This window comes from Anguilla anguilla, chromosome 9 (assembly GCF_013347855.1).
Source record: "Anguilla anguilla isolate fAngAng1 chromosome 9, fAngAng1.pri, whole genome shotgun sequence".
Lineage (NCBI taxonomy): Eukaryota > Metazoa > Chordata > Actinopteri > Anguilliformes > Anguillidae > Anguilla > Anguilla anguilla.
Genome location: NC_049209.1, coordinates 33,618,045 through 33,633,051, shown reverse-complemented (window position 1 = coordinate 33,633,051; position 15,007 = coordinate 33,618,045). Strand labels below are relative to the sequence as shown.

General features: G+C 43.2%; 1 protein-coding gene across 3 annotated transcripts in view; it reads right to left on the bottom strand.

The window, feature by feature from the left end:
- Nucleotides 1–15,007, bottom strand: part of LOC118236161 (glutamate receptor 1-like) — an 81,912-nt gene that overhangs the window by 48,168 nt on the left and 18,737 nt on the right. For all 3 annotated transcript variants that reach the window (XR_004766998.1, XM_035434280.1, XM_035434279.1), the window contains exons 4-6: nucleotides 10,074–10,258; nucleotides 7,040–7,093; nucleotides 1,614–1,772 (exon numbers count right to left, since the gene is read on the bottom strand). Coding sequence is in view for 2 of the 3 variants with exons in the window: in XM_035434280.1 (XP_035290171.1) it covers nucleotides 1,614–1,772; nucleotides 7,040–7,093; nucleotides 10,074–10,258 (398 nt within the window). In the remaining variant the exon portion in view is untranslated. The remainder of the gene's footprint in view (nucleotides 1–1,613; nucleotides 1,773–7,039; nucleotides 7,094–10,073; nucleotides 10,259–15,007) is intronic.

The window sequence follows — 15,007 nt, the reverse complement described above, 5'->3', positions numbered from 1 at the left end:
ATTGGTTCAGCTCAGTGAGATACTGCCAGAATGGTAGCTCCACACATTTTTGGGGTTCATGTAATGCTAATATATGTAGCATAAATTCTCTTTTACAATATTTTGTGCTGTGAAATTTTACATCAATATGTCAAGCGTGCTATATGCAAGTACATGAGGGAAACCATAGCGGTTTTATTCAATATTCGTGGAGACATATAGATGTTATTCATGGATTTCTATTTCTGTTCTGCTACCAACATGCAAATGACTCTATCTGAGTCACTGTCCTCAAGCACTCAACCAGCAGATCAGTTTAAACCCGAATTGTTCTTTTGATGGAAAAATGAACCGCAGGCTTGCTTTTCCCTTTGGTTTCTGCTTTTTGGCCAGCTTCCAATGCTCTAAGGACACAGTAATGCATTTTTCAGCAGTCTCTTTAATTCACAGAGATTTACAGAGCTCACATTTTTTCATATTATCCATTTACAGGCCTTGGATGTACTGAAACAGTTCAGGCCAGGTGCCTGGTTCGAGTGTGCAAAGGTAGCGGCCTGGCACTGACCCCGTGTGTTAAATCTGCTAGCTTTACATTACGGGCTGAGATAAGCTTATTCTCTTCAGCACTGGACAAAAATGACCCCCCCCCATATAAGCTCCTTCTCCTTAGAGGATGCTTATTTACCCCTCATTTTAAAAGAGACAGGAGAGTCATTATGCCCTCTGGCACTGCTTTTAAAAAAAGAATAAATAGTGTGCAATAATATCATGGTTTTTTGTCAAAGTATAGCTGAGCTGCTGTTGTCCTTTTGCTCTGTTCTGAATGCTTGACTGTTTCTGGAACACGTTCTCATTCCCAACTCGTCAAATATTGCAGCTTGGGCCAGGGCCCTTCTCATCACTATACGCATTGGATAGACTTGGGCATTTTGGTTTGACGAGTCAGGTAGCCAATTGAATTGAATTACCACTTCGGTGGATTTTGACGCTATGGACAGACAGGTAGCCTGGACCTCAGCGCAAATTTGGAGCTTGTATTTGTAGACAATCAATACTATTGTGACCTATTCAAATTTAATTACTTAAAATCACATGCACATATACCAAAATATACCAGAAATTATTTAATTTTAATACTATAGGCTACACAGAAAATTATTTTAAAAACATCAACATAAACCTAGGCTAATGCATGCTGGGTGACGTAGTTTATTCAGTAGCCTAGTAGTCAATGGGCTACCTCACTCGTCAACCCAAGATGCCCAAGTCTATCCAATGCGTTGAATACTGATGAGAAGGGCCCTTGTCCAAGCTGCAATATTTGACGAGTTGGGAATGAGAACGTGGTTTCAGAATCCCTGCATTGCATTGCATTACAGGCATTTAGCAGACACTCTTTTGCATTACATTACATTTATTTGGCAGATGCCTTTCTAAGTACCGAGATCGACTAGCACAACTTTCTTTTTGCCTGTTTACATAGTATGCATTTATACAGCTTGATATATACAAAAGCAATGCAGGTTAAGTACCTTCCTCAATAGTACAACAGCAGAGTCCAACAACCTTTGAGTTACAAGCCCCAATGCCCACCCCCCCCCCCCCCCCCCCCCCCCATGGGTGTGACCAGATACCTTCAGCCGCTTCTTGGGGATTTTGAGGTCTTTGCTGTCAAAATCCAGCCACTCCTGTATGGACCGGCTCACCGCAGGATCCGAGTAGTTCATCAGCTGGAAGCCCGTCACGTTGGCTCCGCCTTTTTTAAACTCCGTCAGGTCGATGTCCAAAAAACCCTACGAGACACATAAATGCATTCAATCAACCAAACTACCAAAGTCATTAATCAATCAGAAATGTACTTGACATGGCGTATTTTTATTCATTTGTATTTATCCCAAAACACTAAGCCAGATAAAATCCTCCTTGACTTTCAAAGGGTAATAATTCAAAAAACAGACCAATAAAAAATACCAAAAACTCTTATGAAATTGAAAGTATGACACTGTCACCAAGAAAGGAAAAGCCCAGCAATGTGAGATCAGGCATCTACAAGAAAAACATGAAATATGCAGCAGCCATGGAGCCTCGTCCTGCTATTACACCAGGTCTCCATACAGTTATCCGCCTCCCGGTCTGGTATTGAATTCTGATTACGCAAGTGCTGGCTGGGGCTAGCGGCCCAGCAGCATGGCACATAATCAGTTATCTCTTCACAGATGGAGGAGGGAGGGAATCAATCAGCAAGGGCGGCCCCGTCTCACGGTGCCAGAGCAATTGCTCTGGTTCGTGGAGTACCTGAAATCTGCCTGTGGCAAGAAGTGTACTCCTTTTGATGCACTGACTGCACGACTCAGCTGGACGACTACAGAGAGAAAAGGCATTTCGTCCAGCTCCCTGGAACAGACATTTTTACGGAGACGAGAAGGGCCTACAAATGCAATTGGGCTTTCGAAAGTCACAAGAAAGGGAGTTATAGATGTGATAAAACCAGTTCAAAAGCAAGAAAACTAAAGAAACGCGACACGTCTCCACTCCATGTGAGAAATCTCGGATTCCGCCATCTCGCCAAGAGAGTGGCGGCAGTGATTTGAGTCTTCAGTTAGGAGTGGCTACCTGCTCTTATTTCCACCCACAAATGAGGAGAATATCTGCAGGGGGGGAGAATGGAGGGGTTGGTGGGGGGGTCTCGTAGCATGCAGCCAGACAGCTCAGACCTCAAACAATCCCAAGGAAGTCAAATACACAGACCCACGCATTCACTGCACACACACTGCACACAGCACAATACTGCCAGACCTAATAAGGGAACAACTGGACAGTACAGCCAGGATGCAACTTTAACCCTCCTCGTGTCTGCACGTTACGCATGGTCAAAAATGACCCACCCTCAACGGGCACCCCGTGAGAAAGCCTCTTCATTTAATTTTTAACCCTAAATCAATATTTTTCATGTAGAAACAACCTTTCACTCATCAATAAATCAGTGAATAACTGTTTTCCTACTTCACAGTCCCGATAGACTGTTTCTTCAGTCTACACCACTCGTTTTTTCTCCCGTTTTTTTTTTTTTTTTGCAGTGCGTGTCAAAATTCAATTTCATTTTTCGGAACCAAAATCAATTTTAATTTCAGTTTATGTATAGGCCAAGATATCCTTGCCTGATTTTATGTATTTATTTATTTATTTATTTATTTATGTATATTTTTGTACAAGTGAATTTGGTCTTGAAAAACCATCCATGTCACTCCAGTCAAATACTGGGCCGTACTGCCCACAGCATCACTTCTGAATCTCACTTTTAAAGTATTAAAAACACTGAAGCAGAAGGACATGGATTAAATAAAATCACTCATTTCTGATGATACTTATCAGCATTTAGGGGCATTTGCCTGAAAGGCAGTCATCCTTGAAACCTCCCTGGGACATCCTCAGGATGCCACAGACGGGTCATGAACTCATTGACATGAATGACGAAATTCCTCAGACCGAATCAAACACACTTAGCCAGTTTAAGGGAGAAAAGCAATTCAATCAAACCATTCAATCAACGTGAGTGTGCCGAATAACTTTCTGTGATTGCAGAACTCAGCAAAAAGAAAAAAATAATTCTCAATTGCCAAACGAAAGGCTTCAGTTTTGGGTGGTGCTGCGGCTGGTTACGCACCACAGACAGCACAGGCCTGGTCTCTCGCTCACAGTTCATACCACATTGGCAGGTGAATATATAATAATAAAATGTACTGTGGTTTATGCTATGAGATACTATCAAAAGAATCTTGCACATTTATCTACAAATCTACAGATATTTTATTCTAGTTAATTAATTAATTTTATTTATTTATTTATTAAATAAATGGGGGGGGGTGCTAACGCAACAGCTCTGCTCCCATCACCACACTTTCAACCACAGAGTTGGGGAGGGTGAGGTTCACATTCCTGTCCTGTTCTCTCTCTCTCTCTCTCTCCCTCTTTCTCTCTCTTTTCTTTTCCCTAATGTACCTGTTAAATCAAGAGTACACATTTCTCAGATGAGCAGACAGAATCCCGTGATCTGTGCGCTGGCGAACCGGGACACTGTATGCTCGGAGTGTAACCATGGAAACCAGGCTTTGCACAATCGCACAAAAAAAAGAAAAAGAAAAAACGAAGGCAAAGCTCAGACAGAACTGACTGAGCCGCATCGCTACCGCCAGTCAAACGCCACGGGGCCCGTCTCCGCAGGGCCAACCCAACGACGGTCAGCGACACCATCCCCGATTAGCATTTCAAAAAAAAAAAAAAAAACGCTTGTCAAAACAAATAAATAAATTTTTCCCTCTCTGTTTTGTTCAGAAGCAGGAACTTTTGAGTCTCTGGCCTCCTGCGTGCTGAGGCTATGAGCAAGGCGGCGATGGCGGGTGATGCATGAGCTGCGGCACAGATTTTACCGCTGTTTGTCATCGAGTACATTGGGTAGCGCGAGCAAAGCTGGCCAGAGGATCAGACCCAGCCGTGTTTGCCACAATCTGCAAAAGCTCTTCGCCATTGTTACGCGCCTTCGTTTGGTGAGCGGCGCGGTATTAAAAGTGATCCTTCTTTGATCACACGAGGACGGCCGTGATTCTCATGGAGTATTTTGGCTCCCGCTAAGAAAATAACTGCTGGAAACCGATAACACGAGCCACGAAACAGAACACGCAGCCTGCTATGTACCAGGGAGATTTCGCAGACCCCACCCCTTAATGAATATTCATAAAGGTCTGACAAATCAGAACACGTTCTTAATGCTTCCCTAAGTCTCAGCACTGAGACAGGCAAAATCTTCAGCGACAAGAGCACAGAGACACAGCGTCTTTGTGTCATTAATCAAGAAGAATATCCCCTTCACTGTCCTTCCAAGTTTAAATGGGGTTAAGGCAGCCTGTGATGTATCAACTTATTGGGCCAGAAATCAAACTACTTCGCTCCATTTAATCACACTGAACTATTTTTTTCTGTTGGCACGGCACCAATATATTGTGCGGCAGTCTGTCTTACCCGCATTTTAATATGGTTTGGGAAATGAGGTCTGGCGGGGGGGGGGGGGGGGGGGGGAAACTATTGAGATCAGTGACAATGTGGAAATGTGTGAAATATCTGAATGCCATTCTCTCTCAGTGAATGCCATTAACTGAAGCTACCTTGCCTGTAAGCTGAATTATTAACTAGTTAATTACTTGCATTGATAATGGCCATTTAATTATTTACCAGCTGGCTACTTAGCTAACATATTTAAAGATAATTCTGTCAAGGGCTTTCCGTTTGCTTATTTACTCAGCTTTATTTATGCAAAACACCAGCGTTCATTTCAGCGATGGTTTTCTACTAGATGTATCAAGAGACAAATTATGTTGACAAAGCAAATCTTGGAGACGTTTGTTTAGTTCCCGTTTATTCACATGATTATGCTTATAAAGTCAGAATATTGCAGTGTTGCTGTATGCGATCATTCAATGGGGGAAATATTCATAAAAAATATGAAGGTGCTCTTTGGTACAGGGGCATGCTGAGTGATTAATCAAAAAGACGGTGGTTCCGAAGCACTCCATTATATTGTCTTTACTACATGTCTTTACTAGAAAAGCATACCCATATGGAAAATAAAATCAGCCCCAAAGTGATTGAGCTCCTCAGAGACACCGTGACTGATGAACGAAAACGTGCCTGTGACCCACTAATTCCATTTTAAATATGGACGTGGTTTTCTAATGAATCTATTTTAATGGATACAGTTGAACTGATAGTCTTCAGCCTTGAACATTTTTTTTCTTGTTTTATTTTGATTACACATAGGGTTGCCACCTTTGATTTGTGATTTTGAAAACCAGGACGCTCGGACAAAAGTTTTTTTGTGGGGGGGGGGGGGGGGGGGGGTGAGATGAAACCATATTTGCAAATATACTGTGTTAACAGTTGTAGGACTCCCTATTGCCTCTCTTACCTATATGTGTCCTGACGCAGACGTACTCCCTGACATAGTTGCACTCACTCTGGACTCCTTTGTCTGCTGCTGTCCCTTTCTACATTAAATACAGATTTTTGGCTAGACTTTTGCATTTGCTTAATACAAAACTCTGGTGCTTCTTTGTTTTTGCATGATTTTCCAGTGCTGTTTTTCCATTATATTTAACAGAACTTTTGGCTGGACACAAAACACAGGTAGCGGAGAACGGGTTTCCTTGGGTGGGCCTTACCCATTCAGAAAAGTTTTCTCTTTTCGCCCAGTCTGAGTTGTACGTTGTAAATCGTTTTTTCTTTGACGCTAGTGGCTCGTCCGATTTTGTTTTGTCGTTCTCCTCGTTCGTCTCTCCCCCCATTTCACCAAACCGACAAAATAAATAGTAAGTTTTTTTTAAAAACGAACATTATCTCTAACTAGCAACTGAAGCCACGGTGGGATCGTGGATGTGGATGTACGCGGCAGACCGTCAGCCCGGGCAGTTGCTAGGCAATAAGGTAAGCTTTCGTATTTCTGCTACCAATCAAATAAAAGTATAGACATGGCCAATCGTCGCTGTTTTACCCATTTTTACCCGTTTACGGACACAGGATTGGATGTATAAACATAACCAGGAAGAAAACAGAAAAGCAGTAGAAGGAAACCAAATGAGATTTAATTTGAAATTATGAAATTCTTCCGGGACAGTCGCTCAAAAAAACCAGGATGGGTGGCAACCCTAATTACACATCTTCTGAGACCAAAGATAACTGCCTAAAAAAGTGCGTCTTGTTAACCCGGACCTTCTGAATGATCTCCAGTCACTAATGAGAGAAACATCTTCTGATCCCCTTTAAGCTTTCTTGAATGCCTCAGCTGATTTAATTTTGGTACCATTTTTATGGTAAAGTTTTTTTGTTTTTTTTTGTTATGTGTAATTCATTTTTATTATTATTTTTGTATTTATTTAACCTTTATTTAACCAGGTTAGTCTCATTGAGATGAGAAATCTAGCAGAGTTCTCAGAGCCTATCACAGCCTATGAGACAGCATCTTGTGGCTTTCGGAAAGCATTGCATAAACAGAAGCGGACGTTCGCCTTACCAGGTTTGCTAGTATGTAATGATTGCTTTTCAGATTCCTCCCCTGGGACGCAATCTGGAAAAGAGGAGTGAAGACAGGTGTTAAATTGCATTTTACGTGTCTCATCATTGCAAAGGTCCGTTTCATTATAGAAAGAAAACTAGCCTGATACTTCTCTCAATTTGACTCACTTAATCACAAACATTACTGACAGTGCGTCTCTCAAACTGCTAAGCCATGTTACCAGTATAGCCGGGATTCCACTTCTCATGAGTGATATGCAGAACTAATTAATTTCTCTCCTTGTCTCTCTTTCCTTCACAGTTTGCCACAGCTGTGCAGACACACTATCCTGTGTAATTTTATAAACAAACACAAACACACACTGCTCCTTCCTCTCAAGAAACATTGTTGAATTGGTATAAATGTACAGTAGATCACAAATACCTACATGCAGCTACTTAAAGTGTGTGGATTACTATATTATTATGTGTAATTATTATTTAATAACTATATTATTATACTATTATACTTATATAATTATAATTGTGACATATCTTTATTGAAAAAAATGTTAAACACTTTTGTAAAACGTGTTTCTCTGAGCACTCATTATATCACATAAAAGAACATAATTTTCCATTTAACGAGTGTTGCTCATTACCTGAAGTTAAAATGGAGTCCTGATTCTGTGTTACCATGACAGATCCAATGGCAGAAGGGAGGGTGCATCCCTATGTTATGGTAAAATTTGGAAAATGGCTCATTCAATCTGGCCTCCGCACCCCACCCCCCAATACAAATGGCTTCATAATTCCCACCTTCCACATTTCAGCTGATGTGTGGTGTGTGTTCTGGTGCAAAATGCCTGCCACGCATAAATCATGCGGGCACTACACATTTCTTTTTATGTATTGAGTTCCCCCATTCACTGCTAATAGCATTTCTAAATCAGGAGATCAACCTTAGTGGAAGTGCAACCATATTATTATGTACATGTACAGCAGCACTGTACGAGAACCACAAAGTGAGCACATCTGCAGTATGTACGGGCACAGAAAATTTCAGGCACGTACTGTGCGCATTTAAACAGCCAGAAAAACACGGGATTGCTCATGGGAATGTCCCTTAATATTCAGGAAGCGCATCTGTGACATAAAACAGTAACACGGCGTGACCCGGGAGCGAGAGGATAGAAGGACGACCCGTGTTTCCTTCCGAAAGCTCCAGCGAGCACACAAAACCTCACGATCGCTGAGGGAGGGAGAGAGGGACGAAGAGACCGCAATGTGACTCTGAATAAAAACAGTCCTCAGAGCTCAGATCGCATAATGTCTCTGAAACAAGGGGGGGGGGGGGGGGTAGGGGGGGGTCGAGTGAGGCCGACATTTCCCGCGCGAGGCACATTCCTCCCGCACACTCGGGGCGACGCGCCGGTTGGGGGCGGGGCGGCGGACGAGGGCGCCTGTTATTAACAGTGACCCCGACGAGAGGTCCGTCCTGACGGCGAGCCCCAGGCTGGGTCAGAACAAACAACACGAGAGCAAAAGGGAACGGAGTGTAACCGAGCAGCCAATCCAAGGACTTCCAACCCAGGGAGGACCGCACAGTGCTTAGTGCTGTCTGCGCCTGCTGCTGAAATCATTCTCTTAATGCGCTTTTCACAACAGTTTGCAGATACAAGTGGTTTACACTACATTCTTACAGAAAATCGTCTTTAATTTCACGAAATGAGCGAAATGTTTTTGAACAAAAATGTGAAAAAAGTTTATCGCAAGGTCTAAGTGATTAATGACTTCACTTACTGTACACTGCAAAATTTCCCCATCCTGTGTTCGATGTTCATTGGTGAAAATTGACACAATGACCGCAACCCCAGACAGCTGGCTTTCCATTACCATGCAAGTAACCTTTTGGTCAAATCAGTTTACACTATCTTAGTAAATGCCCAGGAGTATAAATACACATTTTTAATTCTCTCTCTCCCTGAAAATCATCTCTCTCTCCCTGAAAATAGATTTTCAGTTTCCAATATTAGGCAGCTAACAGGGTTCCAAAAAGGCAAAATAGTCAGCGACTAAATTTCAGGTGCCTCAGCAAAAACTGCAAAATTATTTACTGTGGCGTGGGGAACAGATGTGGAAAATTATGACAACATATGCCACACACAAACAAGCGGCGTCAGCGAACAGGAACCGCGGTCACATCACCAGGGACAGACGGACATTTAACAGGATAGTTGCTACAGTAAACAGCTCAAAACTACAATCTCACACATTACCGAAGAACTGAACCAATGCTGCAATGACAGCAGGGCTGCCGCTGGGAAACCGCTAATACCCAAAGCTAATGCAAAAAAATACACAACCTGCAGCCCAAACCTGGACCTCTGACCAATGGAAACGGTGATACAGTCAGATGAGTCGTCATATGTTGCCAGCAGTTAAAATGGTGGTGGCTCTGTAATGGTATGGGCAGCGTGGGAGTAATTGGGTCCAGTGATTGCTCTTCATTGTCATATAACGGCCAAGTAATATGAAGCCATTTCACAAAACTACATATACTGTACCCTACGGTGCGAACATTGTTCCCTCATGATATCCCCATATTCAAAGATAATAACACTCATATATACACTGGTAAATGAATCCAAGAGTGGTTTCATGAACACCAGGATGAAGTCAAACACCTTCCATGACCTCCACAATCACCAGAGCTAAATACTGTATAATTGAACCTGTCTGGGAGGTTCTGGCATGCAGAGTGCAATGCAGATTCCCCTCTCCATCATCCCTCAAATAACTGTTTTCCCTGTTGAATAATGATCCATATCCAAACATACAAATATACACAGTAAAATGTTCAGTGTCAATTCAACTCTTACAGAGTACACAGGAATCCGAAAGGGACCATATATACTCCGTGAGAACGCAGAATATCTTACTGTGATATGCGTGTTTTGTCTGTATTTTTGTGCGTGTGTGAGTGTGTGTGTGCGTGTGTGCATATGTGTCAGAGTGTGTGTGTGAGTACAAACATTAGGGTCTGCATCTACCGATTTGAGGATGGTGGTGAGCCTCTCGAGCTCGCAGTCGATGATGATTTTTCCCTCCTTCTTCTTGTCCAGCTCCTGGAAGAACTTGAGGAGCGCCACCTCCGTCAACGTCTCCAGGTTCACGGAGGTAACCAGCCAGCTCTTCTCCGCAGCCGCGTCCAGAACCCGCTGCATCACCGTCAGTCCTGCACAGGGGGGTGGGGGGGGCAAAGAGGAGACGGGAGAGAGATTGAAAACGGATTGCGACGAGACAAGGGGGAGCCGTTCGGGTCAAAGCGTTAGCGTGACAGTGAAAAGCACGGGGTAAAACGGCACATTTTCAACCCAGCACGGGGTAAAACGGCACATTTTTAACCCAGCACGGGGTAAAACGGCACATTTTTAACCCAGTCCGCACACTGCTCCGGTTCCATACAGAAATAAATCATGGATAAATCCATATGTATAGTTTTGGATGGCGTGGGTGTGGTTTTGGCTAAAGACTGTACACTATAAATCGGACTCCAAGTGAGTGGTGAGCAATTCTGAGCTGGTGTGTATGCAGGTTTTTGTTTCCACCAATTACCCAGGCTCAACGAGCTAATCGGCAGGATACACCAACACTTGTTCACTTGTAAATTAGAGCACAGTAAATATTTCCATATAAGGACACCAGAACAGTGTTTGGTCATCGTTCATGTGTCTGGCTGTCAATAAATGTAGCTTAAAATGTCAGATAGATGGCTCTACATCAGGGGTGTCCAATCTTATCTGAAAAGGGCCGGTGTGGGTGCAGGTGTTTCAGCCCAGCACTACGACACCTGATTCTACTAATTAACTGATCATGGTCTTCAATCAAGACCTTTATAAGTAGAATCAGGTGTCATGGTGCTCGGCAAGAACAAAAACCTGCACCCACACTGGCGACTTTCGGATAAGATTGGACACCCCTGCTCTGCACAGACACACAGCGGTTCATCTGTTCTCCAGTACAGGATGAGGCAGGAGCAGCTCTGTGGGGCTGACAGTGGATGATGGGGTGGGTGGACAGAGGGTGAGACCAGAGCAGGTAGGTAAGACCAGACAGGAACCATTTTGAGCCTATTCTTTACCAAAATGGCATGATGAACAGCGATCACACACAAAGCCCCACCCATGAGATAGGCATCACCATGATAATTCAAACAAATATCTTCCTTTAAAAGAAAAATGAAATTATAAATTATCATACATACAAGGCAAACTGCAGGGAAAATAACAGGTTGTGAAATCTGAAAATTGTTTTGAAGGCGTAAAAATCCTATTAAGTTTTACGCTAATGTGTGAACATGAAGGGAAATCGCTAGAGAGCCCTCTAATGTAAATAAGGCAGCAGGCTCCTGCAATGCCTTATTCGTTCCTTAACATTCTTTTAAAACTTAAACATCAAAACCTCCACACTTGAAAGTGTTGTCAGGTGATCAGTGAGCGATGGTGGACCTTCTTGTGGACCTTCCTTGAAGGTGTGCCTCGCTCTACAGAATATTCACTGTTTCAACTTAAACAGCAAAAAAATAAATAAATAAATAAATAACCATGACAAAACATGAAAGTGTATCAAGTTTATGATGATCATGTTAGCTTTGTGGTGACAGTTAGTTTTGAATATCTGTTGTCCATCAGGACTGGTTTAGTTTATGGAGAATTCCACAAAAGTAGAAGACCCTCATCTTTGATCCTCTTTCTTTCTCAAAACCGCATCACACATTGCCAGTCTTTAAGCAGTAAAGATTTGACAAAAAAAAAAGAAGAAAAGAAAAGAAAAATAAACAACAGCCTACACCCCTGGGTGTGTTCTCCAAACTCATTTTTCTCTTCTGATGTGCTTTATCCTCACATTCTGAAGAAAATTCCTGGCAAGCAGCGTTAAACACACATTATTTAGCGCTGGAAGAAAGACAGGAGAGAGCGCAGCCATGGCGTTTTGGGATCTCGAGCTCTAACTAGCGGGTCGTTGGTTCAAATCCACGGTCTGACGCAGCAGTTCTTCCTTTGAGCGGGGGCCATTTAACCTGAGTCTCTCTGGCAAACACACAGCCGTGTGGCTGATGGAAAGTGTAATATAGGCCATGTGTGGATCTCCTGAAAGAAGGGCAAAGGAGCACACTTCAAGCATATTAAAAATGTAATATATAATAATATAGCGTGAGATATAATAACAGAGCTTGGGAGCAGTAAATGTACGCCCGTTAACGAGCGCACTGGGAGAGCAGAAAGCACAGCGCCGATAATGTGTGATGACATCATTGCGAATCCTCTGACATGTTACTGTTATAATAACTTTAGAACAGAACTTTATCTATATTACACACATTTAGAAAACTGTACAAGTGACATGGAATGTACTACTACTACTACTACTAATAATAATAATAATAATAATAATAATAATGAAATCTATTTGTTAATAAAATAAATAATAATGCTTTAGGAAATTGATGAGGGGAAGAAAAAAACATCTGGACCAGGCGTTCAAACTCCTGTATCCGGAGTGTTGCCTCAGCAGCAAGACCACTCTGTTGTGCTTTTCATGCCAACTTCTAGACTTAAATACTTAATTAGTCCTTATATTCACACCATCTGACAATTTAGCTGCATTTCTTGAAAAGCACACGAACAACAGACGAAGACAGTTGTTGTGTCCTTGTATGAAATATTTTACTGTGATCTAATATAAGAACCAGTGTTGGTGTATACAGGTAATTAGCTAGGGTAATTGGTGGAAACAAAAACCTGCACACGCACCGGCCCTCCAGGCCTCGAACTGCCCCCCTCCCCCCTGCTCTGGGTGCCTGGCTCATTCCCCCCTGTGACCCTGCACATCCTAGTCATGTTCCCTGCCTGTTCCAGCCCTCCGGTGGTGGAATAAGCAGTCAGGACAGCAGAATCCCTACCAATCCTTCAACACCAAATGAGGACCCACAGGTTTAGACTGTATCCTTGGCTCACCTGAACCTCTTCAGGTATCCTATCGCTTTCTTTTGGATGTGTTTATGGATAGTAGTGTTTTAGGTTGGTATTTTTTGTTTACAATACAAACTGGGCCTTCTGTGCTTTCTCAGTAATATTGCAATTTTTTATTCTGGAGAGTAACACTGATGTTCTTTACAGATGTACAGTTTCTCTAGATGAGGGCATCTGGTAAGTGATTGCAATGTAACGTAACTTACAGTCATTATTATTACAAGCAGAACAAATTAGGCTGTCAGAAAAGCATAAGTAAAAAAGACTACCAATCACAACAGTGCCTACAGCACACAATGTATATAAAACGGCATATTAAGGAAGCAAAGATCCATTTCTGCATTTCAGAGAAGGCCTTTTCACCACAGTCCTTTCCCAAAGTTCTTCACTGAACCCATAAAACATAACTATCAGACGTCTACACATCAGCTCCTATTCTCAGTCACTGTCAGATGGTCGATAAGCCTCATTTCAAGCACAGCAAAGCTCTACATTTCACCTACATTTCTATTTAATTGTCACTTACGTGGCATGAGATCGTGGCTTTTCTTATTTGATCAGGCAGGGGAGTGCAGCACCGGGGTAACAGGACTGGAAATGTGTGAATTCTGACAAGCATACCATCACAAAATATAGATTTTTGTTGTTTTTTTTTTCCCCCCCACCAGTCCCAGTTAGAAACACATAGAAATTGACAGTCAATGCTTACAGAGGAGCTGCATCACCCCTCATCTTACAAGCCTTTGTTATGTGGTTCTGACTAAAGGCGAAATTCACACAACAGCCACGTACAGACTGGAGCCTCTTCTCAGTGCAGGGCTCGTGCAGGCGCACGTCTCCGTGCAACAGGCGTCTCCAGAAATAAGCAGCAGGCTACGCCTTTCCTGACAAGAACAACAAGCAATTACGGGCTAATTACCCATCAGCCTCTGCTCCTCAGGCCTCCGCGGTGCGAGGCCTAAAGGCGTCCTAGGCTTTGGAAAGGCAGTGGGGATGTCTGACAGCAGACAAAACAGGGGAGCAGCAAATTACCTCCCGGGTTCAAAAAAAAAACAGGAGAGTAAACGAGCCGAATCTAAACTAGAACTTCAAAGAGGCCGCATTGGTCCTTGAAACGAGGCTGTTCAGGAACAAACAAACAAGCTTTCAGATTTACAACTACCTGACAAAGCCTCAACTTGCAAGCCGTCCTGGGACAGGGGTCATTGGGCAGAGGAACGTGCAAGCCTCACGCAGATATGCCCCATCAGCCCAGCCTGGCCACCGTGGCGCAGAGAGAAACCGCGAGAACGATACCCGCGCACGCCACCACCGAACCCGGGACGCCGCTGGGAGTCAGGAGGTCCTGAATTTATGAGCGATTCCAGGGATTCTGGAAGTTATTGCCCTATTAGTCCACAATTATCTCCTTATTACTTATAACATCGTATTGCGTTTGTGGCTCAGTGACAGAGCTTGTTAACCATTCGTCATAGGGGTTATTATGTTGCCGTGAATTATTGGTTAGCCATCACGCTAAGAGATTGCCGCACTCCCTCGTTCGTGATTTACGCCGGAACATTTATCCGTGCTTTGCATTCATTACAATGATTGTCATCATGAAATACGCATAATTTGAGGCCGTTGTGATTTTCATTAGAGAGTGCATTTAAGCGGAGGAGGGAATGGTGCGCAAATCCTGCGCCGCTGCGCTAGGAGGCATTAGCGGAGCGCGGCTGAGCGCAGCCTTATTTTTATTTCCAAACAGAATGCGAGCGCGCGCGTCCTGGGGCGATGACTCAGAGCCTTACATCACGGTTCCTCAACACCATTCCTCCAAACGGAGTACAAGCGCCGTTCCAAGGGGGGCGGGGGGGGGGGGAGAAAAATAAAATGGCAATTAGAACCCGAATGGAAATGGAGTGTTATAAATATACATGTTGATCTTTTCCCTGGTCTGATTTACATATCAG